Source organism: Cynocephalus volans, chromosome 5, assembly GCF_027409185.1.
Source record: "Cynocephalus volans isolate mCynVol1 chromosome 5, mCynVol1.pri, whole genome shotgun sequence".
In the NCBI taxonomy this organism is placed as follows: domain Eukaryota; kingdom Metazoa; phylum Chordata; class Mammalia; order Dermoptera; family Cynocephalidae; genus Cynocephalus; species Cynocephalus volans.
Window position 1 is genome coordinate 96893446 of NC_084464.1, and position 26760 is coordinate 96920205.

General features: G+C 35.9%; 1 protein-coding gene across 6 annotated transcripts in view; it reads right to left on the reverse strand.

The window, feature by feature from the left end:
• The window catches only part of EPHA7 (EPH receptor A7), a 167390-nt gene extending 153837 nt beyond the window's left edge, over window positions 1–13553 (reverse strand). For all 6 annotated transcript variants that reach the window (XM_063097492.1, XM_063097491.1, XM_063097490.1 and 3 more), the window contains exons 1-3: window positions 13282–13553; window positions 9005–9069; window positions 4725–5394 (exon numbers count right to left, since the gene is read on the reverse strand). In XM_063097492.1, the coding sequence (XP_062953562.1) occupies window positions 4725–5394; window positions 9005–9069; window positions 13282–13378 (832 nt within the window). In that variant the 5' untranslated portion in view covers window positions 13379–13553. The remainder of the gene's footprint in view (window positions 1–4724; window positions 5395–9004; window positions 9070–13281) is intronic.
• Between the last annotated feature and the right edge of the window lie 13207 nt (window positions 13554–26760).

Genomic DNA, 26760 nt, shown 5'->3' on the forward strand with positions numbered 1-26760 from the left:
TTTATTAGCCCCATTTTATACTTAAAGAAATTAAGGTTTGGAGAGACTGTCCTACTTTACGCACCTGTTAAGTTTTGGAGACAGGATTTTAAAACTCTGTGACTCCAGCATCTGAGCTATTAACCCTGTAGTGTATCTTACATTTCTATACATACATTTCATTATAAATACTATGTATTTTAAAGATTCAGTTGTTATCCTGAAAATTGATGGTACAAATTACATGTTATGTGTCCATAAAAACAAAGCAAGGTTTTCAAAAACTCTAATCAAAAACAAGTTTTAGATTTTGTTAATGCTATAAGATTGAATGCATGTTATAATTTATTGAATTTATGTATGTTATACATGCATAAATTATATATTATTAAAATAATGATAGACCTGTTAACTTATTAATAGAAGATATTAAGAAGCAACTATTAGGAAAATTCCTTACAATAAAATTATAAATCTATAATTATTTGAATTCCCCTTCACATGAAATCATCAAAAAGGAAATTTCTAAATCTTTCTTTCCAGAAAATATAAATTAAGCAATATAAATATGATTTAAGTTCTGATAAATGGGCATGTGAACTGCATTTCAACCTTGAATTGTTTACAATTAAGGTAACCATATATTTTATCATCCAAATAAGAAAGACCACTTTTGAAAGCAAAAACAGGAAGTGTTATAATAAGTATAACAATTATCCCAGACAAATTGGGCATATGGTCACCCTACTTAGAATAAAGATTCATTAGTTCATCAGTAATGAAAAATCTACTGAAGTCCCCCCAAAATTTTAGGGAAGTGGTATATGGTGTAGTGGGAAAAAAGACTTGAATTGGTAGCCAATATTCTGCATATCTCTGAGCTCCAGTTTCTGCATATGTTGAATGAGAGAGGAAAAAAATACTTTCCATCTCTTAGTGATATAGTAAGGATTAAATGAGAAAATGAACATGATTGTTCAGTGCAAACTGCAAATTCCCTACACAAATCCAAGTCATAATATCCAGCTTCACACTTTGACAAACGCTATTCTACTTTCAAAATGAAATTAACTTGTACAAAAGTTACAAAAATTCAAAATACATTTCAGTATACAATTTTATGAGTCTTCCCAAAATATTTATATATGTAAAATATAATCTGCTCTCAATTTTTAAAATGACTATACTTTTTATCTAAAAAAATATATTGGCTGGTTTGTACAGAAGTTGTTACAAACTTAGTAAGTTTTTAAAAGAAACTTTTGACAATAAAAGCATAATAATTTATGGGAATTATATATTTTAAAGATATTGTCTTCATAAAAACACTATATTTAAGAATTAGACTAGAAGTTCTCCATATGTTAATAGACTTGAGAAACATTTGGTTTTCAAAATGGAATGTTTTTAAAGTCATGGGGAAAAAAAAAAAAAAAGCCCCAACATCAACTGATCAAAACTGTCATCAGTTTTCATAGTTATTTGTATTTCATATTATCCTCTAACAAACATCACAATGGGCCGGCAGTCCAGAAAGTACCCAGATAAACTTGACTCTAAGCAGCTAACCATTTCATTTGGCTAGGGACTTACTAGCATCCTCTCCCAAACACGTAAGTTTTCCTCAATATGGGACTGGAATTTGTTTTCAAACTCTTAACAGGATCACTGAAAGGAAACAGGAGGAATACTATAAAGGCAGGCCTGGACTGATTACAGAGTCAAGCACTCTTGCAGCAATGTATTGGAATTATGCCAAGGAAAAATTGTTTCTGCAAATGAATATAGTTTTATAGTTAAAGATAAGGTATTTAATTCCTTTATTAATATCACCAAGGCTAAAAATTAAGAGTTATATCATAAAAAATTTATTTGACTTACAACAATGCACATATAGTCTTTTAATTGAACCATAAGGAGGCATGTTGCCTCTTTTAATCACCTTTTTTTTTACAATGAACTCTTACTATTAATACCTATTTCCACCTATTCCAAGGCAGAATTAATATGGATGATGGTGGAGTAATTATAATCTATTTTTAAGTATGTTAGTATAGTTTGCAGGTGACAATAATTTTGGTATTCAAATGTTTAATTCTTGAAACTAAAATAAATGAATGTAAGTATTTTTAATAGCACATTTAATGGGATGATTTTGCTCATCTGGGAAAAATTGCAGTCTTCACAGTAAATATATCTGTTTACTGTGGTTAAAGACCGCTTTTCTTACTAAATTCTATTCTTACAAGTGTAAAACTCAAACAGTTCCCATTTGATTTTCTTAACAAGTAAGACTAGAAATCATTTGAATTAAATTACACAAAATGAAACAAAAAAATTGTAATTTTCTTTAAATCTTTAAACCGTAAAAGAACAGAACATTTAATGTTATATCTTAGTGTTCACAGACAAATCTAATTGTGCACTTTTATACGTATTTCTGCTTTATTGGTTATTCTTCCCATTTTAACTGTGCAAAACTTTTAAATTCCACTTTTGCATCACTCAAGATCTGAACAATATTGAAACATTTGCTTTTTCAGCTAAAATGTAATAGTCATCTTAAAAATTTTTTCTATAATAGTTACTGCTGAATCCACTGTCATTTTCAAGTGACTATTGTTAACTTCTAGTCAATGACAACATTGCCTTTCATTTAACTGATTAGTTCACTAAACATATTTCTATTCTTACCCAGTGGAATAGCATTCTGCCTACTGGTAGCGATAAATCTTCATCAGTTTTTGATTTCCACATATATGGAACCTACAGAATTTAATACTCAATTAAAAATACTGCCAGTGAGAGATTTGGGAAGGGGTCAGTGTGAAACAGTTTTGCCTCCCTCATGGGTATAAAAGAAGGCTGCTAAACTGGCCTGTGGGACCTGAACCTATAGCATCTCCATTTGTTTTGCTCAGAGTTCACTTTACAATGTCAGCTATGGTGTAGATGGTAATTAACTGTTGGGCCTTGGGTACTTTATATGCTTAGTGACCATTCACATGAATTATTTCTCTTTTCAAACAGGATAGTTACTTCATTAAAAAAACAGTAAAAAGAAATAGTTGAAATTAATTTAAATATTATATTCTATTTAACCCAATATGTCTAAAATATAATTATTTCTACACATAGTAAACATAAAAAAAATTACTAATGATGTATATTCTTTTTTTTTTTTTTACTATGCTTTCTAAATCCAGTGTGTAATTCACACTTACAGCACATCTCAATTTAGAATAGCCACTTTTCAAAACCTAAAAAGCCACATGTGGCTGCTGGTTACTGTACTGGACAGCACAGATCTAAATAGTTTTTAAATTATTTCTTTTAAAAATATTCCACTAGAATGAGAATTTTATGAGGAAGTAATATAATTATTTATACTACATGGGGGCACCAAACCACTATGAGAGAGATATTTAAGTTTAGTAATGAAACAGAATGCTTGCTAGGATTCTTCTTGCTTTGTGATGGAAATTAGGGCAATATTGTTCCTAAAAGCCCAGGCTCTAGAGTCAGAATGCCCTAAGTGTGAATCTAAGCTAAGACAAATATTACTAAAGTAACTGCAAGCAAGGTATTTACCCTTGATAGCTCCAATTTTCTATTATGTAAAATAGAAATGATAATATCTACCCCACTAAATAAGCTAGTATATGCAAAACACACGGAAGAGTGTCTGTACATAGTAAGTTACCAAGAAAATTTAGTTATAATAATTATCAGGTATAGCTCCTTCTAATTTAAGATCATGATAGAAATTATGATGTTTGCTTAGGAGAGCAAAGAATATATAAGTTATTTTTTGAAACGTATTGTTTTATAAATTATGTTAATAAGGACATAAGTGATATAACTTTGTTTTAAGATATTTTCAGATACTTACAAACAGAAAAATACCTATCAATTTTGAAGGTCCATGTGACATAGTTTTAAATAGAAAAATACTGGCCAATTATTTGACCACATAATGCTATGTAAGAGAAAATCCAGTTTTACAAAAAAGAAAAGTTTTACTAATTCATATGCTATTATCGTTTCAAAACAATTAGAAAACATCCAGCTGATGTACCGCAATAATTAAAACTTTACTTTGGCCCACTTCCACAAAAATGTGGTCCACTAAAACATGACTTACCAGAAAAACATTCATTTTATTTGGTCCAAAAAAGCATTAAAGCTTTGGCAAAAGTTACCACAGAGATACATTAAGAAATATTGATGATTTTGTATCAAAGTCTTAACATTTATAAAAGACAATTCTAAAAGTCTATAAACGCATGTTTGTGCCCTGCCTGTCAACAGAGCTGTTAGCAGCCCCTTTAACCTCCTATATTCTGAAACTCATGGGCCCTAACAATAGGAGTTTTAAAACAGGAGGAATTGCATCTCACTAAATCCTGATTAATGTCATCTCAGTCTTCCCAGCCTAAAGTCCACCTGCACAGTCTCTCTTAATCCCCATAGCCCAACATGCAACTGTTGACTTCCACGTCAAGCACAGACAACTTAAATTTTAGTGACAAATTTTCTTATCACTAATATTTCTTCCATACCCTTAGTGCTTATACCACAGTGGGCAATCATCAAGTTCAATAGTGACTTTGTTTAAGATCTACTGAACTGCGCTGCTCATATAGGACAAATTCCCTTGTTTAAATAATTATTATTACTTAAAAGATCTGGTTCTGAAATAGAAAAAAATGCAAAGTAGAATTTCAATAATATATATTACTTACGTTCACAAGCGTCCCCTTTTTGCTGGTAGCCTGCTTTGCAGATACATTTTCCAATGGGCACTAACCATTCTCCTTCTGCACTACAGTGCATCCTGGGGGAGTTTTCCGCTTCCTCCTCTGCACTGTTGACACATGTGCCTCGAACCTCGACTAAAGAGGAAAATTCTGAACCAGTCACTGTATCTGGAAAGACAGCTAAGTTCTCAATAATGGACCAGCACTTCTTGTAGTACACTTTGACAGAAACCAAAGCTATGCAAGCCCCTACGTCCTGAAAGGCAAGATAGAATCCCTTTTTGGACAAAGGTCCAATCTCTCTCACCTCAGTGTTAAGTTTCATCTTTCTTTCACCAAGGTCACCTTGGGTAAAACTTTCATCTGCAGCAATGGTGTCTATTTTTACATAGAGGTTTTCTCTTATATTCCTGCCAGTGTCGTAGTCTGTTTCATAATAGTACAAATTAAAGGTTTCCTTGCAAGTTCCCAGTACTCCAGGAAGGCTGTTACAATCCCTCAGGGTGAATTTCAATTCTACAAAAATCCTTTGTGCATTGCCTTTTGAAATCCAGTTAGTCCGCAACCAGTTGTTTTGGTTGGGCTCCATGACCTGGCACACCTGGTATGTTCGTATCGGGGTATAGTTCTCATCCAAACCACTAATTTCTTCCCACTGTAAAATTAAGAAAAGGTCATCAGTCATTCAGCAAAAAAATAACATTTTGCTTTGGAAAGTGCATGAGGAATCTTTACTATATCGCAAATGGAGATCTTTGAAAGAATAAAGTTGATTCCTACCCTGGCAAACATTGTAAACCACAGAATCTGGGATTCCCAGTTCAGCTTCATCCTGATGGTAGAACATCACTTATATTGTATGCATTGTTTGTACATACAATAAATATTTCCTTTTGGTTAATATCTATTTTCTAGCGTAGTAATGTTTCTTTTTACATGTTTGCTTATGTCTATATTCTCCACTGAGATTATAATTCTTGTACACTAAAGCTCACAATTATTAAATGACCATTTAAAGCATATACGTATGGATGAATGGCAGAATTTTTGATAAGTTAGTCGACATTTTAAATGCCCACATTATACTTAAACTAAGAGTACTTAAAAACATGGAGAATAAAATACCAAAGTACTCTGAAATGTAAAAGGATTCAACAATATGTTGATATTTATAATGCAGAATATTTTATAATCATTTCAAAATGAGTTATAAGGGAGTAACATTTTACAAAACTATTCCAGTGTTATATATAATATTGTACACAAATCCATATAACTATAAATAAGTAGTTATAAAAGTGTGATTCATCATTATAAATAAACAGCTTTCAATAGAAAATCAAATGTACATGACATATCATACTGGATCATATTTAATAATCTTTCTGACAGAAAAAAAATCAGATGTTAAAAAATGTCCATTCATAGGTTAATACAATGTATACTACAAGCAAACCCATACCATGTATTTTCACACACATACAAAAGTAGTAAGTTTCACAGAATTTGCAACAATTTCAAAAATTATTAAACCATATACAATATGACCTAACATTCATTAGTACATAAATTCATTTCATCGAATAGTCTTAAAAGCCTAAAATAATAATAGTTTGTTTTCTCTTAGCATCATTACAAATTTCCCACTTTAAATTTATGATGCCTTAATAGTGAAACTGTCATCTACTTTATTTCCCCAACAAAAAGTCCCAAATATAAAATATATTAGCATTCAAGCCCAAAGTCACATAGCATGCAATATTTAAACTATTGTTTCAAGAAAAGCAGAGGGGAAAATAAACTAATAAGCATGTGATAATGAGTTTTATTTATAAAAATTGATCAGAATATCAATTTATTTAAATGCTCTATACAATATAAACACCTACTTTTCAAACCGGCTCTTAGAAAATTATCAAGACTAACAAATTACCAATATATGAATACTAAAATTCAGAAATTTCTTGGTTGGTGGTTATATGATATTTGCTACAATTTATTATACATAGCCTAATATCATCAAAGGTCCTTAAATGCAGCAAAGAACCAATTTTCACATTCAGTTTTATCCTGAGCACAACTTGCATTTGTGACTACTTCACAATTGTGCATATTTTCCCCTTTTTTTCTTAGTTAGCTGCTTATAATCTGTTTGAATGGCATTCAGCTGAATATACCCAAATTTATACGTTTGGATGGGTAGATTTGGGTCTCTTAATTAGATTAAAATTATCAAAAGAAGCAAAACTATCAATGATATCTATCAAAAAATCTAAAGCTCCAAAGATAAATGTGCTCTTTTTAAATAATTCTCCAGTTTTAAGAAACCAAGATTATTATAAAGGAATATAACTCAATAATTCCTTTAACTTCAAGAACAATTATTTTATTCCATGTTTGAATAATCAATTTGGCTACTCTTGAAAACCAGTTAAATTTAATTTTTGTTTAAAAAAATTTGCTCCTGAGGGGAAAATTTCAAGAACACTATGGCACAGATAACAAATAGTGAGACTACATAAGTGCATTTAACGCAACTCTTGTTTTATTAACTCACTTTCTAAGAGACTGCAATCATTTCCACATATTATACTAGTGGGAAAGATATCTTAATTCAAATGCTGCATTTTTACAGTATGCTTACAAAAATATTTTCTCAAAACTTATGTCTTGGTAACATTTCCTTTCCAGTTTAAATACTGAATCACATGTGAGCCAGTTCATTTGACATAAAGAAAATGTTGTAGATCATCGTTTTCTAATATCTCTTGATTCCTATTAATACGTAGGGTTAACTATTGACTCAAGATACTCTGAATGGATAAAATGCCCATTTGAGTCCAAATTAACATTGACAATCATAATTTATCATTTTGTGGATTATATGGATGAAACACTACAATCATATATCAGTTTACTTCTCCTCAGAGATAAAACTATCCTCTACCTCTATTTGTTTTAACTAATGGATGGTAGAAAATGGTCTACATCTGTCTTTGGCAAGAAAAGTGTTTCATTTTTTATTATGAATGTCTTTCTATAATGTATATTATTGCGCTCATGGAAATCACTTTACTTTCAAGAAAAGTATTATATTCACCCCTCAAACTCAGTGTACTTTTTATATTCAATCTGTAAAATGTTTGTCATTTTTCATAATTTATTGTGACCAACACAGATAACTACAATATCAACTTAAGCAATCTCTCAAAAATTAGTTTAATGAAAAGTCTGAATATTTTAGACAGATTTCCTTTGTTCACTTTTTGCATTCTTAAACTTTCAGTTCATGACATATTGATTTTATGAGGTTGTTCTTATACTCAAAAATCCTTTTCAGACTTTCATTCTTCTCTTTGCAAAAATCTGTTACAATTTTTATATCCTCACTTATACTTCACCATCTTTTGAATCTATATTTCTTAATGTGCCAAAGATAAGCTTAAGTAATAATAAGGTATATTCTCCTTTCTTAGAGCCCTCTTCCTTAATAATAAATTAAGAATGTGCCCTCTCTCACAACTAAAAATAAGACCTGAAGACATGAATATTAAACTAAATTTAAGTAATATATCTTTCTGGTTATATGAAACATACTGGACAGCATTTATTTAGAGTTTTTTTATATTTTTGCAGATTTGTATTGGACAACTTTCACTCTTTATTTATTGTAGCAGGTTTTTACTGTCACATGTGCATGTTCTGCCATCACTCCTGATTAATAACAGTAGATAGCACATGACATAAATTTACAGAATCCGCATATTTTATAGCAAACTTTATGCAAAATGTTAAGCATAGTACATTTTTAGTAACCTTTTAAACTACTTTTTGAATGATGCTAAAAGTGTTTTTAAAAGATGTAAACAGATTACATACTGTTTTAAAAAATTACACACAATCTACTTGGTGATTATACTACAGAAGTATAAAGTATCTAAAGAGGTTTAAGTGAGTTGTGAAAGGAATGCTCTCTGTAATTAGTCAGCATTATAGGCTGGACCCTGAGGTATGATTCCACTCCCAATAAGAACTCAAAAGACTATGGTTATAGGAATTTTTTTTCCCTATTTCCCCAAGTTCTAAGTATACCTTCTCTATTTAGAGAATTCAGTGTCTTACTATAAACACACAAAATACTGAAAAAGATATTTGGAATTAACAGTTCAAATATGAAGAATGTGAATAATTCCCTGGGGGCGGGGGGAGTAGAAGATTTTGTTTCTTACTTTAAAAAATAGTGATATTTTATGAGAAGCACTTACCCCATTGGGTGGAGAAGAAATCCATTCCAATTCTGTTTGTTGTGCTTTAGAATCCAGCAGTAATACTGAAAAAGAAAGTTTTATTTCCAAATGTTACATGAAAAATTTCAACATACTTGTAAACATTTTAAGGTGAATCTAATTTTTATGATTATCACTTTATGACAATATAGTTAGTTATGTAAATGAACAGTAAAATAATCAGCTGATACAAGTATATTTCACTTTTTTAATGGGAAAAGACATTAAAACACCAATATTATATTTGGTATTCTTTAATTGAAATGTTAAAATATATTTTAAATGCAATAGTAGCATGAAAGTGAGGGTAAAAAATTGATATATTGATTCTACAGTAATATTATAGTTTTATAAACCATTTTGTCCTTCAAACTTTGTCAAATAGAACATGAACATAATAAGGTGTAATTCCCATATTAATACTTCCAAACTACTCTTCAGTCTGTCATTAATTTGTAATATTCTGCTAACAATATTTCCTATCACCTTTTAAGAACTAGAGTTTTTTTTTTAAAAAAACCTTCTATGCAGTGTTTTCTTTTAAGCCAAAAAAATATAGAAATGCTAAAAACTATGTTAAACAATATTATCATGAGAAAAATAAACTGCCTATTATTTACATGATATATTTGTGGGTTAATCAAACATCAGTTTTCAGTATGTATACATATTTCTTAATTTTTAAATATTTCAAAATGCTGTATTTAAACTTCTACTTGACTTTTAAAAAGAGTTGTATTCCATTTTTATGCTATCAGAAAACATAATGCAATGAATTCAATATTTATTTAAATTGTAATAAATGTTCCTGATAGGATTAATACAAGAATGCATTAGAATGTCACACATTAATTAAACATCATACTTCCAATTTGATATATTTTATTGCTTTTTGGGACAATTACTCTCCTAAAGCACTCACTGTTTCGGTCAAACTGGCTTCAGAGTTTGAAGTACGTATATCTTAAAGTATGTAAATATGCCTAACATCAACCTCAACAAAATGTTAAAATTTTTACTTAAATAAAATACATGCTTTTAAATATTGAACAATTCTCAATCTCTAGGGAAACATTTATATTTAAAAGGTAATGAAAATGAGTTATGCTAAGAAAGCAAAGGAACAGTTGATTATGTGTTGAACTCCTTTCACACTCTTCAGGATTATTCCCTGTAACTAGAAGTAAATAGATACACTGCTTTTGGTTTGTTTTTATTGTCTTACATTTAAGACTCCCCAGGAGCTATGACAGAAAAAAACCTTGTTCACAAACATTTGACTCCCTTTCAAGTAAGAAGCACACACACAATTAAAATACCATTGTGTATTTCAACTTGGAACATCAATAAATCATTGGACTACTGAATTAATACGAAAAGTAACTTTATGTTATTTACCCTCAAGGATAGAGATGGAAGCACAAGGAAACAATGTGGGTTCCAGTTACTCTCCTTTTGAGATTTTTTTCTTTTCTTTTCTTTTTTTTTTGGTACTGACAATAGTCAACTGGATTTAAAATCTAGGTGACCATCTTGGGTCGTTTTTTGAAAGTTTAATAAACACTAAGATTATTGATTATCGCAGTTCTGTTACTCGGCTCAGCCTGGGGATAGGAGCAGGGGGATGACTGCAAACAAGCTGACTGAAACTAACAAAATCAGAAACCGTCCAGAGAGCGTTTAATCAAAAGCAGCACTAAAGTGATGAGTGCGTCTCTCTCCCCGCGGTGCGGTCTCTGAATAAACCCTGCAGTGCGCGCTTTTCCCTTCCCGCTCCGAGCACACAGTGCCATCCTCCCTCCGTGCCCGCGGAGGCGCAGCCCGGCAGCCCACCCGCACGCGGGGTCACAGGCCCGAGGCTCCGGGATTCTTCGCCCCGCCGCGCTGGGGTGAGGGCCGAGATGCAGGGCGCGCACCGACCGAGCTAGAGGAGGGCCGCTCAGGCGGCGGCGGCGGGCGTCCGGGGACCGGGGCGGGGCCGTCGGCGGGGCGGGGCGGGGGCTGCCAGACGGGCGCGCCCGCCGCGCGGAGCATCCATTACGCCTCTGCCAGACCTGGGCACACCAGGGAGCAGTGGCGCCCTCGCTCCAGAAGGAGCCGGGAGGGGGAGAGAGGCTTTCGGGAAGCGTCTGAGGGAACGGCGGCAGCCGCGGCGGCATTTACGGAGAGGAAAAGCAGCAGCTGCACTTCGCCTCCAAGCGTCAGACTCTGACTTATACATGCGCTCCCTGAAGCGGGAACTGACCTTTCCTAGAGAACGTGCGGGTGGCGGGGAGGAAGGGGGGAGTGTAAGAAGGGGGTCCCTTATTTTCCTCCGGCCACTCCCAACCAGCCTGGGAGGCCGGGCACCTGCGCCACATGGTTCCCGGCTCTAGCCCCGGGTGCCGTGACGCCTCGGGCCGCCTCGAGGCTTGCTGGCTCCCAGAACGCCAGCTCCCGATCGCCGCTGTGCGCTGGGAGCTTCACCACCGAGAAGCCGGGCCCACTCACCCCCATCCCCCGCCTTTAAACAACTGACTTCTGCATTTAAAGAATTCAGGCTCCTAGAATCAGGATCACCCAGAAGAGCAGAGCGAGCGAGCCAGCCATTCTGGCTGCAGGAACCTCTCCCCCTAGTGATGCAATTATTTATAGCTCAAACTCCTGCCCGAGTCTGCGTGTGCTCGCGCGCGGGGCTTCGCCGCGTTGGTGCAAACTTTTCCTCAGGACCTGCTATTCCGGAGGAAACAGGACAGGGCGCCAGGACTGAATGTGTCTGGTCGCTAGTGTCAAGAGAGTAAAAATGCGGCTTCTGATGTGTATGGTGTGCGTTTCAAGCAGACGTCCGTCCATCTAAAAACGCGTAACCATCAGCTCGGAGGCACGGTTTTCTCTGAATGGGTTCAGCATCAACACAGGTTGCAGATGTGGAAACTGGGGTCAGAAGGGCAAGCTGGATGAAGGAGGAGAATATGGCGTTGGGTTGTAAGAGTGGTGTACGAAGACAATAAAGAAAAGCAGCACTAAATCACTTAAGTTTTCAGGAATAGAAGAAGCCAGAGCCGATATGTAACCCTCCCATCACCTCCATGACCTAAATCTGATAACAGATTCCTCTCCTTCTACACTTAAGGAATTTTTCGTATTCTGCCTTTAAAATATCACATCAACCTTAGATAAACAGCCTGGAAGACGTAAGGGGGACGGGGAGGGGGGGAGTATTGTAACACTGCTCAGAAGCAAGACACTTCCATTGACAGGATGTATCTTCCCCCAGCTCCAACTACAGGCACCGAAAGGTATATTACCTTCTGTCGATGGTTCAAAGGAGAAGGAAAACATAACCATATACAGGCGTATCTAGCTGCTCAAATGAAACCAGCTCGTTCCAACCAGAACGAACCCTCGGGGTCCAGGTCTTTCCAAGGTTTGGCCACTCGGACTCCTCAACTGCTGAACTGTGGGGCAAATAAGTGGGGGCTTCTAATCGCCCAGGCGGCCTCTTGATACACACTGCACAGCCCCAGCTCGCCCTCTGCCTTTCCGGCCCGACCGAGCCCGCTAGGCTGCCGCTGCCCCGGCTGCCGCTGCCCCCACTGCCGCTCTGCGCAGGGCGACGCGCGCGCTGAATGGAGACATCCACGGGCTGCGGGGCGCGCGCGGCTCGCTCGCTTCACCTCCGCGGCGTTATTGTTCCGCGCCGGCGGCCGAGCGCCAACCGCAGGCCCGCGCCTCCGAAGCAGTGAGCACTTCATTAGTAACCCGAGCGTTCGAAGCTTACACAAGTCTCGGCCCCTCTGGGAAAGCTCCTGGCTGCCGCCGCTCGCCGGCGGGCTAGTGGGGGCTGTACTTCCCAGTCTCCGACCCAACTCCGGCCGTGGCTCCCGCCGGAGACGAACACTAGGAGGAGAGGGGTAGAGGGAGATGTGACCCGCTCGGGGTCCTAGGGAACGAGCTCGCCGACCGTTCCCCCACCCCCACCCCCCTCCGTCCTCGCTTGCTGCTCACGCCCTCCGGACTGCCCGTGCCAGAAATCCCGCTCCCGTCGGATGGCCGGCCCCGGGCACCCGGCTGCAGGCTGCTCTCAGTAGCCCCGGCTCGCCGCCCGCCCGTCAGCCAGAAGCAGCCCGAGCGGTGAGGGGGCGGGGAACCGGGGGGGGGGGGGAGGGTCGCCCGGCGCCGGAGGCGCGGCCGGCAGCGCCGCGGACGAGCTGGCTCGTGCAGGTAGACAGCTAAATAAATAAGTCAGAACAAACTTTGCTTTCTCATCGCCTTACCTTCCTTCGCAGCCTGCGCCTCCCCTGTGTGTGCAAAGCGGAGCAGCCAGATGTAGCATAAAATAATCCATGAAGGGTACCGAGTTTGAAAAACCATGGTGTATGAGCAGGTTTTATTTTAGGTTTCAGTTATCTTGAGTCGTAGCTTTTTAAATGCTGTTTGCTCCGAAGTGGGTTTTTTTTTTTTTTTTTTTTTTTTACTGCGCTTCTTGCATTGATTCCCCTTCTCAGTCCCCGGCAGGCTGCTCCACGTTTAGCTTTTTTTATTTTTTCCCCCCCTTCCTGTTCGTTCGCACCGTGTTTGCTGCCTGCAAGTCTCCGACTGCAGACCGGCCGCTTGATCCACACTCCAATAATATCAATTAGGGGGGAGGGGGCGGGGCTCCGAGACGAGAGCCTCCGCCACTCGGGTTGAGTGGCAGGCACAGCCGGCCTGCCAGGCGGCGATTCCCAGGGCCGAGGGGCGGGTCCCGGCGAAACGGCCGCCCCGGCCGTGGGGGCGGGGTCCGAGGCTCGAGCCAATGGGCGCCGAACGGAGTCAGGTTGCGGGTCCAGGATTCCCTCCAGGTTTTGAGCTCCCGGCTGGCGCTGGATGCTCGCAAAGGGAGGATGAGGATGGCAGTGGACTTGTGTGCTGCTGTGAGAGCTCTGCTTTTAGAAACCGCAGCTTTCCTGGAGCTGAATAAATCCGAGAATAACGCCCTCGCCTTACAGTCCCGTACTCCTCGCTGTCTTTTAGACACGAGAGGCGAAGCAAACCGTCTTTCAGCTAGCAAGCACGGAGCCTGAACAGTGAAATGAGCTGTGCCTTTAAGTAAAGTGCCTTTTACTTTTTTGTTGTTACTCACAACCTTCGCGGGTCGGATAACTTTGGGTTTTGCCTTTTTTGAAAAGTTTCTACTTGTCTTTTCCTGTTACTTCAAGAGCAGTCAGCTTTGGGCACTACCCACCGCAATCCCTAGAAGAATAAAAGTAACCAAATGTATTATGTTTAAACAGTGTTCCCAAGAGTTTGCAACAATCTCTGGCAAAAGAAGCAGAGTAAAGGGAATGGAGAAAGGAAGTCTTTTGTTTTACGCGCCTCTTCACCCCCGCCCTGTCCTTTCACAATAGTTCGTTGGGTGAAGTGGGTCGTTAGGAGAGAACCTTCAGAAGGTTCCTTCTCATTTTCTTCCATGTTTATCATTTTCTGAGGTTTTCCTTGGATTACCCCACTTTGATCGTTTCCCATTGCGCTGCATAAATTACACTTAATTTTAAAGAATGCTACCACATATTAAATTCATAAAGCAAGACCGTCCTCTATTTTCAGTAATTATTCCGTAATTATCTTACAAAGGGAAACTAACACTAAAAAATGTAACTAACATCTCCATTTGAATTCATCCAACCCGAACAGCAAGGATGACTGCGTAAAGAAATCTGTTTTCCATTAGGCAGTTTCGGACACTTTGCATTCAAGAGGTGGGTAATATAATAAGAGAAAGAACTTTAAAACCTTAATTGCGAAATCATTAATTTCAAAGGTCATGCAGAGTAACTTGATCACATGATTAAGATGAGCTGCTTTTTCTTGTCCTACATTTCTTCCTTTAAAAAAATTCTGTCATTCATGATTTGCCTTTATTTCTGATAGGCACAAAGTTTGATCTCTCATAAGACTGCAAACTTTTCCCATCTGTTCTTTCTGGAAATGTAAATTGAATTGTTTGTAGTATTTATAGTAAAGACTTTTCAGAAATGACAGCACCCAGATATTTTAATTTTATTTTTTGGTAAATTGCCTCCTGTAGTTTTTACTGCCCAATATGATTATGCAAAAGAGAGAAATGAAATGTCCTTCTCCTCTAACCTCTTTGATTCTGTACTTTGTTTCTTAAATGTTACATATTCCTTGCCATTATGCCTATTAAATATTTTTAAAATTATATCTAAAAGCATCTTAAGTGCCCTTTAAAGGATGCACAAAAAATGTAAACTGCTTACTAGATTAACCTTGGAAAGAGACAAAAAAAAAATTGGGAGATCACACTTTTTATAGAGAAGATGAAGCAATATTTACACAAATTCAAGTTTTAAGGGTAAAAATTGTAAGCTAAAACAGAATTAAAAACATAAATCTCTCCACAAAGGCTCTAAAACTCATAGAACCACAAACTCACAAATATGAAACCACTTCTGATAGTTAAAATAAATTCACCAGGATCTCAACACTTTCCCCAGGGTCTTATCCCCACTTCTTAAAGTGACACCAAGGTAGCCTTTTAAGTTTAAAATATTCCTTTCAACTACTGAATGACTAATACTCAGTGATGTGAATACAAATACTTTTCCATTAAAACCAGGAAACCAAAGAAGTAACATCGTTCATTCCTCTGATGAGTGTAGGTAGTATAGTTAGTCCCCTTATTGTGTCCCCTCTCTCTGTCAGACACAGAGGCATGTGCAACTTCACTTTTATTTTTAGAAACAAGAAGCTTCACATTAAATGCACATGTGCCAGGCTGCTGACAATTCTGCCTGCACCACTGTACAAGGATACTTATTTTTAGGTTTACCAACCTTCTTTCTTTTATAGATCTAGGTTTATTGATAAAGAAGTCATGACACTTAAATGAAAAGAAATGACTTAGTCAAGAAGAGAATGTTCCTTATACAGTATTACACAGCATACACTTTAATATATAAATTTATATTAGACTGTACTTGACTAACAATAAGGCACAGAAACGTATTTGTACATGAAGCCAATTAAATAAAAAATAATTAGTATATAAAACTTTCACATTTTAAAATAACAAAATAGTGAATTTCCTCATATCGCTTTGAAAACATTTTATTTTAGCTTGATATCTATGACTTATGCATATTATTGTGAGAATGAATTTTAGAAAAGTAAAGTGTGTTTGTGTGATAGTATGAATTAGAAAAGAACTTATTTTTCTGAGCAACACCAAATAGTATAAACAGCAAACATGTAAGCCAAAGTAGAAATTTTGAAAACTGTTTTTTAATTTTTTACGTATTCATTGTACAATGCAGTAGAGTAGCCTACTTATATTTAGCAAATTTTAAATAAATGGAAAAAGAGACTAAAAGCCTTAATATTTGTATTTATATACCCTCTTTTGAAACATCTTTCATAAAGGTATAATGAAAAGATGAAAAATATCTATCTTCAGATGCAAAACAAAATACCCATTTTTCTGCTGTTTGTGATATTTTGTCCATATAATTATTAATCACACATAACTATATATATATAAAAATAAATGCATAAATTCAAGGCATACGTCATAAATGAGGTTACAGTTGTTATTTTTTTTTAACTTACTATAATACTAATATTTACCTCACTATTTACCTCTGGGAAATATCCTCTGATTTAAAGAAAGAAATAGTTAAGTAAATTATAATGATTTCAGGGAATAAGTTCCATGAATTTTCAAATAAAAGAAAAGGCTCAGTGTGTGTGTGTGCATGTGTGTGTCTAGTAATCAGACCTTTAGAGGGTAAAGGAACAACTGGAGACTTCAGTTTGTTACAAATCCGAGGCTGTGGAACTAAACAGTTAACAACAACAACAACAATGAAATCAAAGGGCTCTTTCTGAACCTACTACTTTTGCACTTACTGTCTAAATGAATTCACAGCTGGTAAATGTGAAAATGCAAGTTCATCACAGAAAAGGGGGTAATTTAAACTGAGTTGGAAAAGGTACTGTGCAGAAGAAACTGATTATGAACAGAAAAGAAGCATTATGTCTCAGTTAATAGATATTACAGAAAATTAGGTTCTTTGTGACTTCAGCCAAAATGTAAACAATCTTTCCACTGTATAAGAAAATCATTTACATATTTACATTAGCATGATTTATGTGGTGTATATAAAATATTTATTTGCAGTCTAATGTAAAAAATGTACATGAGCTAAACGCAGAAAAAAACATAGTAATAATTTCACTTTTCTAAGCTTCAGATTTAGTTGACAGTATAGCAAGCCAGAGATCAGGAATCAAATTATAAGTCAAGACTACATTTTGAAAAAAAAAAAAAAAAAAAAGACTACATTTTGTGCCTTTTTGAAAGTTCACCCACTTTTCTGAGGTCAGATAAATAGGTAAAGTTCCGAAGATTAGAATTATAGTTCTTTAACTGCAATTACTGAGTTAATTTAAGACAGCTTAACAAATAAAATATAATTTATATATAAAGTGTAGGAGCACACTGGGATATTGCTAAGGTGTCACTGAAAATTTCTAATTACTTAAAATATTCAAAAGTGTGAAGTCAAATAACTTTTATTATTTGAGTAATATTAAAAGAACTACATATAGCTGGGAAAATGTGGCACATTATGCCAGAAATTACTTCACATATTCAGTACTCTTAAGAATTTTTTTTCTCCAAATTTGGTTTTGCCTGGTGAGGTTCTTTCTTTCCATTACTTACACTTCATTTTGCCATAATTCACCAGCACTGATAGGAAGAACTGGCTTATATTATTCAGATTACTTATACATGCTTTTGTGGTTTCTCATCTTGAAATTTTTTAGCTCTTCACCCACTAGATTTTTAGATTTTTAGGTGTGATTTTTAGATTTTCAGTCACCACCAGGGGGCATCAGGACCTCTGGCTGTCCTGGCCAATCAAGTTCACACAGAATAAGGATGAGCTAATTATGAAATTTTGTGTGAAGTGCCCATGTATATGTACATATAATATATTTCCCTTGATACTTTTAAGTTTCTTGTTATTTCTGTACCTGAGCCAGCCTACTAAAGGCATTCATACAAATTTTTGAAATGTCCAATGACCTATTTCAGCCTATAGAGGCCAGGGTATAGACTTCAAGGCTGTTTAAAGCCTTAGAAGGTAAATTATATTACATAAAAGCTCTCTCCCAATTTTCTTAACTAAACACCTAAAAGATCCTTTGTCTCCAGATAGACCTCAGGTATTCTCTTCGTTATTCTCCAAAGTCTATTACCCTGGCAGCAGAGCCAGGCAGGATTGGAGTGTGCTCTAGAACTTTGAGTCCAGAGTTTTTAAGAGTCCTCTGAAGTTCTTAGAACTCTCTAGTTTGAGGAGTATTTTAGAGACCACTCCTCATCCTTGTTGTCTGCTGTCGTTAATAGTAAAAATGAAATTCTGTCCCAATTTGGCTAATCTCAAGGAGGTCTGAAAAGAGGTCTAAACGAGATAATTTTCTATGTATCATAGCAATTTAGAAGAAGAATTTCTATGTTATGAAAAAAGAAATGCATGAATAGTGCCCCCTAGTTATGAACTTGTAAAGCTGTGGCCATTCTCTGCACTGAGGAAGGATGAAATTATATACAGTTAAAGGTAGTACCTTATAATAGTCCTCGACATGACGTGTAGTTGTTCTTTGTGAAGAAAGTGAGCAAATTTATGAGACAAGGGCCTTCCTGGGAGAAGACCCTAAACCAATCCCATTTGAGTTTTAACAATATTAGAAGCTCTGAAAGATAAAATGGTTTTGGCTAAGAAGGAAATGAGCCCAAGTACCTCAAAGAAAAGTGCTCATTATGAGGGAAAGAAAATTCTGAGCTTAAAATTTGATGGGTAAAGACACGTAGCTGAGACTTGGAGGTGCTCTGAACCCAGCAAGCTAGCTATGGTGTCTGTGCTGATTATGTAAGTATGAACTAAAAGAGCTGCATCATTATAGCTCAAATGGCTGGGGAGAGGTCTATGGAACAAGGTATCACTATAGCAGTACTACATAAAGGCAATTTTCACAACTTACACAGTATGGCAATGAGGAATATAGTCTGTAGTATACTGAACATTATAATCATTTGAGTGAATTATGATGCCTTTAGACTGAGTTTACTACCAGGGGTTCTTAGATAATTAAGGAGAGGAGAAAGCCTCAGAAGGACGATGTTAATTTTCCCTTAAATTTGGGCAAGCCAACTTATAAAGATAAGTGACTGTATTTCTTCTTGATGATGTGGGTCATATTGATTATAGGTTCATGATTTGATAGTATAATATTCCAGAAGAAATAATATTGACCAAAACCTTCAATTAAAAAATAGAATTTTCAAGTATTTATTAAATATCTAGAAAGCACTGGGTTCATTTGCAAATTAATAAAGCAAAACCCAATACTCAACAGACTTAATACCCATCAGGATATCTTTGTGAGTCATGTTTTCTTTCAGAAACAGGGAGCATATCCTATGCTTAGAGAAAAAGGTAACCAGCCAGTTTTTCTCGGTGTTGATCTCAGACATATGAACAAAAATGATATCTTCATAATAACCCTACTGACCATAAACTGCAATGTGTTTCAATGCGCAATAAGTATTTTTTCATCTGGCTTGTCTAAAGTTGTTTTCTTTTCCCCTCTCTGCATTCAGATCAGATAAAAAATTTCATGAAAATTTTTACTACCTCTCAGATTCTATAAGGTTATTATTGTCATTGTTTGGTTTCATAAATGCATTTCTATAGATAAAACTACTGAATTAACATGGCACATTCTCTAGTAGATTTTAGATTAATGAAATGACTGAGATCAATCTCAGTTTAATTAAGTATTTAATATCTGATAGTTACTCTTTCAGCAGTCTTTTAACAGTCAGGCTTTGGTAGCAAAGTCTATAAAACTTAAAGACATAAAAAACCTGACAGAATGTTGCCTTATTTAAGGATAGATGATACTCATAAAAGACAAAAACCTACTTTATCTACCTCACGAGTACATAGAAAGGAGAAATTACCTTGCATCCCAATAAAGAAGGATAGGACCCCTTATGAGAGTTCTTTCAGATCTCTACTTGGATTTAATTTTCTACGTTATCTCATCCCTATCTTTATTTCAACAGTTTATAGTGTATTTGCATATATCTTTGAATTAAAGTTTTGAAAAAACAATTACTTTCTACGTTTGAATACAGATGTACTATAATAACATGCATGCCCTCAGGTGCTTTGGGGAAAATCCTGTGAATCATCACACTTTAGATAAATGGTAGTTGTGTCCACCTTGCAGAATTAACAACTGTGACTCAATTGGTTGTGCATGTTCCCAAGATGATAAAACAGGGATGGAGGTGAGGGAGATACTGAATAATAAGAAAAAGAAAGTAGTAACTAGCTTAGAATCAATGTTAGAGTTCTACCTATTCAAATATCTCAAAATATGATGAATATTTTTTTGAAAAAAACAAATGCTGTATATTCAGGCATTTTAATTTTTAATCAAGTTTAAAACTTAGAGAAATCAGTTTCGATCAGAGAATAAAAGCATAATTTTTATATAAATTTTAGTGCTAAATACATATTACAAAAAAGATCTTTAAAGTTATAGATAAAATTTGAGTATGATAGTGTATTTTTTGTACAGTTGAACAAAATGTATAATTTTGCATTTCTTATAGTTTATAGATTAGCATGAAATATATTCTTTAGTAATACTTGAAATTCAAAATTTAAATTTTTTCAGAGCTCACTTATTATGATGATGACACATTTATCCCAATGTCAAAAGCAAATGCTTATCATGTCACATTTATTTCTTTAAAGATGTCTGATTTGAATCACTAACACAGATCCAGAAATATTCACCTATTCAAATACACATGTCATGTATCATGTCCAAGATCTACTTGACTCACGTATTTCACACATTTATCTGCATTCAGTAGAATCCAGTGACCTCCATCTTAGTCTCTTTCTAAACTAAGAATAGACTTAGGAAGACAGCATTCAAGGGGCATGAGTTACATACTCAGAGGACCATTGTTTCATTCTTAAATCAAGGTCTGTATCTGGTTTTCTAAATCTGGTATTCAAATTCCTGTCTTAGGCCCATAGTGTGAGTCCCATAGGTAAATATCTTACTACCTCCATCCCTCTAAAGGGATTTCTGTCCAGAACCTAGCCATATGCCTTAGGCCTTGCTGCTTGGTGATATACCTTCTTGATGTGGACTACCTGCCATCTGCCTGGATGTTAACTGCTCTTTAATGCCTGACTACCTGCCACCTATTAGACAATTATTACTGTTTTTCTAAATACATTTGATGCCAAATATTTGCATGCAGTATCATTTTTCCTGTAAAAATAGTTATTGGACAATATAAAATCTGACTTTGTGACTAATTCCATCATCTACAGATCTGGTATTTCTCTTACCAAAACTAAATCTATTTTATGCCCGCCCTAATCCCTTCTACTTTATTCCATTCTTCTTCGGTTAGCCTGCAATGTCTCTGTCACACCATGAGATACCATAGAATTCATTACCCCTCAGATTTTAGAACGTGATGTTATACTTACCATACTGTAGTAGAAAAATGACTGGTTTTAATCATCCCTTCTTTTTTCCTTCTTTTCTTCCTCCATCATTTGCTTCTTCTCTCTTTTATTCTTTCCTTCCCTCTGTTTATTACACTTTACAAACACATTCTGCTCTGTAACTTTTGCCTAGGTACTGGCAGTCAAAAATGAATAAAAAATATTCTCCCTTTTGGTCCTCAAGAAATATTTATTTTAGTATGTGGCAAAAATACACACAATTAACAGACACTGCTGTTTAAATGAGATAGGTGCTCTGATGTATTCAAAGCAATAAATTGGGCTGGGGAGAGCATCCTGGAATAGGCTGGTATTTTAGATTGACTTTGGGTTGAAAATAATAGCAAGTCAGACAAACAAAGGCAGTGGGGGAAAGGAAATTTCAGAGAGCAAGATAATACGTAAAGGGCACAGCAGGTAGTACATAAGTTACATTTTGTTGAGGAAAGAGAAACTACCCTAGGCATTTTTAGTTGAAGAAATTTAATTAAAACTTAGTTGCTCACAGAAATTGTTCTATTAGTTATATATAACTGCATAACAAATTAGCTCAAAAGTCAGTGGCTTTACACTACTGTTGTGGATTGAATGCCACCCCCCCACCACCAGCTCCTTAAAATTTAATCCCACTGTACCAGTGGTAAGAGGGTGGGAAATCCTCTTAAGGAAATTGAAAGGTAAGGCCTTGAAGGGGTGACTGAATTGTGAATGGATCAATCCATTCATGTAGTACTGGACATAGTTCTGATGGCTTTTAAAGGAGAACAAGTGAGGAGGTTATCTCTCTCTTAGCCCATTCACTCCATGTGATACCTTTTATTCCTGTGCAGAGTCACCACCAAGAAAAAGGCTCTCACCAAGATGTGTTCCCTGAACATTGGACTTGCCAGCTTCTGAAAATCTAAGAAATAAATTTCATTTCTTTGTAAGTTACCCAATTTCAGGTATTCTGTTTTAAGCAACAGAAATAGACTAATACAACAACTAACATTTATTATCTCATAGTTTTCTATGGATCAAGAATCCAGTTCAACTTAGAGGTCCTCTGGCTCTGAATCTCCCACAAGGTTGTAGTCAAGTTGTCAGTCTGGACTGTGGTCATCTCAAAGCTCAAAGGAACGATTTGCTTCATTACACACATGGCTATTGTTAGGCTTCAGAATATGCATTTCCAAGATCACTCAAAGTGGCAATGGCAGGCCTTATTTTCTTGCTTGCTGCTAACTGGAAATGTTAGTTCCTTGACACACAGACCTCCTCGTAGGGCTACTTACAACATGGCTGTTTGTTTACAACCAGAGCCAGGGCTACAAGAGAAAAAGAATGAAAGAGGGAATGAGAAAGAGAAAAAGAATAGGATGAAAGTTGCAGCCTTTTTGTAGCTTAGTCTCAGAAGTGATACTCCATACTTTCCTACCCATTACAAGCCAGTCACTAGGTCCTGTCCACATTCAAAAGGAGTGCAACACACAAGGACTTGGATACCAGTAGACAGAATTACTGGGGCTACCTACCCTGAGGCTGAAAGAACAGCCTTTCCACTGATCCACAGATCAGTGATCCCGAGATCAATGCAGAATTATTTAACAATGAAGGCTGTACACTTGAGGCCATCTTGGGGAGTGATGAGTTTAAGAAAACATTTCTGTAAGCAGTGACTCTGGGATCAGAAAGCTGGAAACAAGAAGCCTTTCCACCATTAGCTATCATTGCTGCCACTGTTCTCACCAACCAAGAAGCTGAAGAATACTCATCAGAAGAAACACAAGAAATTTCCATGGCCTTTATTTGCCAGAATATAAAGCCCCAGAAAGGAAGGAGATAGTTGTGTCTTCACTTCCAACTTCCAAGTCTTATATGATCGTACTTAAAATTTTGAACAACAAAGCCCATTAAGATTTCTCAATTATAAGAAGCCCTCAGCCCTCAGGCAAAATCAGATTAAGGTTTTTTGTTTGTTTGTTTGTTTTTCTTATTAAAGCCTAATATTATTTAAATGGCCTCAATATAGGATTCCTTAGGTTTGGAAAAGGGCAACAAAGAAATTAATCAGAAAAAAATTTAGGGTGGAACTACCATGACAGAAAATTTACTGAAAGCAAATAATTTAGAATTTTTAAAAATGTTTTTATTGAAGTATAATGTATACAGAAACTGTAATTATAAACATACAGCCTGACAGATTTTTACAAACTAGATACATTAATGTAACCAGTACTTGAACTGTGAAACAGAGCATCAACAACTTCCAGAAACAACCCCTTTTGCCCAGTTTTACTTCCTAGTTTTTATAGCAGAATAGTTTTTACTTTTTGAGTTCTTTACGTAAACTGAATCATTCACTATGTACTCTTTTATGTCTGGTGTATGTTCTTGACAAATTGTGAGATTTATCTGTATTGTTGAGCGTAGTGCATGTTGTTGTGTTTCCTTTATTCTTAGAGCTGTGTGTCATTGCAAAAATAAACCAAATTTATTTGTCCATTCTACTGTTAATGGACATTTAAATAATTTCTAGCTTTTAAAAATTACAAATACTGTGTCCTAGAATACTTCTTTTGGGAACCATATGCTAAGACTGAATGATTGTGTCCTTCCAAAATTCATTGTTGAATCCTTATCTCCAACTTGATAATTTGGAAGTGATGTCTTTGGGAGCTAATTAGGTCATGAGGGCTCCACCCTCATGAATTAGTACCATTATGAGAACAGAAGAGACAAGAAAGGTGATCTCTCTCTGCCGTATGAGGCTACAGCAAGAAGATGGCCATCTGCAAACCAGGAAGCAGACCCTCACCAGAACCCAACCATGCTGGCACCCTGATCTCACACTTCCCAGCCTCTAGAACCATGAGAAGTGCATCACTGTTGTTTAAGCCACCCAGTCTATGGTATTTTTGTTATAACAGCCCCCCAAAAGACACCATAAATACACATTTTTATTTTGTGTATACTTAGGAGTTGAAATACTGGTTCATGGAGTTTGAATATGTTTGGCTTCAGTACATACTGTTGAACAGTTTTCCAGAGTCATTGTAGCAATTTACATTCCCACTAGTAGGTATGTCAATTGCTCTATATATTGACCAACACAATATTTTTTATATTTTTATTTTAGCTATTCTGATAAGTATGTAGTAGTGTCATATTTTGGTTTTAATATTTATTCGTCTGAAGACTAATGAAGTTGAATACACTTTTATGTGTTTATTGGCCATTTAAATATAATTATTTGTGTAGAATCTGTTAAAAAATGTTGCCCTTTTTTTCCTGAGTTGTCTGTCTTTTATAGATTATAAGAATTATTCTTGTATCTTAAATGTACATCCTTTATCAGATTACATATCTTGCCACACTTTATGGTTTGCCTTTTCACTCTGTTAATGACATCTTTTGAGGAGCAAAAGTTCTTAATTTTACTATAGTCCAATTTATTATTTTTTTCCGTGAATTTTAGTATATTGCTAAAGAAATCTTTGCCTAATCTAAGGTCACAAAATATTTTCTTATGTTTTCTTTTAAGATCTTTACTGTTTTACCTTTCATATTTGGATCTGAAACCCATATGGAATCGATCTTTGTTTATAGTATGAGATAGAGGTCAAGATGATGTTTTTTTCCCATAGAGATATCCAGTGGACCCAGCATCATTTCTTGAAAAGACCTACTCTTATGCACTGCATTACAATGGCACTTTGGTCATAAATCTGGTGGGTGACTGTTTGTATGCAAGATCCTATGCAGTTTCTGAGGAAATTTTATTGACAAAGGAACCATGACATTCAGAAATCTGGCATATTTATCTATTTATTTTTGTCTAAGAGGGAAAATGTGCTATTTAAAGCCCCGTGTCATCACGTAGCTTCATAAAAATCCCAATTTTGTCGATGGGCTTCAAAAAATCTACTCTGTATGTATTACTAACTTAGAAATTTAGGTATAAAATATGACATTGAAATTTAAAGTATATTACCTGTCTCCGAGATTTTGGATTAGTCTGTTAACTGGGCTACCTGCCTCTGGCGTTGCCCATCCAGCTAGAGTCATCCTTTTAAAATGTATATTAGAATACATCACTCCAGTACTGGAAACTTTCCTGTGGCTCCCATCTCACATAGTGGTGAAAGTGAAGTTCACTAGTGGCTCACACAATCTCACCAAACTGTGACAACCTCTCATGCTCCCTTTTCCCCATCTTCACCTTTTCCCATCCCATTGGTTACCAGCCCTTCTAAAAGGCCATCATGATTCTGCCTCAGTGCATTCAAATTCCCTCTGCCAGGAATGTAATTTCTCTACACATTTGCATGGATCATTCCTTCACCTCCTTTAGGCCTACTCAATTGCCTCTTCATACAAAGGTTTTCCTTGGATTTCACTATCCCCTTTGCTCTTTTCTACAGATCTTATCACCACTCAGTGTGTTATATCTTTACGTACCTTGTTCATTTTTTTTCCAAACTAGAATGTAAAACTCACGAGGACAGGGAATTTGTAAATTCCATTCTTCTGGTGCCTAGAGCAGTGCTTAAATGCATACTAGGTATCTAGTTGTTGAATAAATGAATGAATAGTTTTCAATTAGTTTGACTGTGTGTTTTATAATTAGGTTTATAAGGTTATTTCCAAAGAAATGTTCTACAAGGACATTTTTTGCAGTTTAGATTATCTGAAGGCACAATTTTTGGCAGTGCCATTAGTAATAAGAATTCAAATCTTTGAAGAGCATTGGTGTAGCTAATATATAAAATTTAAAAGAGGGAAAAATGTATCAGAGGATGTATATTCATTTTTAAAGAGAGCTATAAATATTAAAACATAGCAGATAATTATTAGGGAAATAGGCAGTATAAGTTCTCATTATACATGCTTAGTAAATAAAAAAAAGTCATCTGTAGCAGGATCCAGCTTGCCTACCTAGAAATGAAGTGTGATGATAAATGTGTAGATCTAAGGACATGAAAGGACTATTCTCTAAAATCTAAGTTTCTTAAAGTAAGTCATATAAAAACCCTATAGTAGGGGTTCTTTAGAAATACCTTAAAAATATATGCAGATCGTGTGTGAATGTGCATTTTTCTTAGAGAGTTTCCTAAATCCAATTGTCAAAAAAATCCAGGCTGAAAAAATTAAGAACTGGACTTT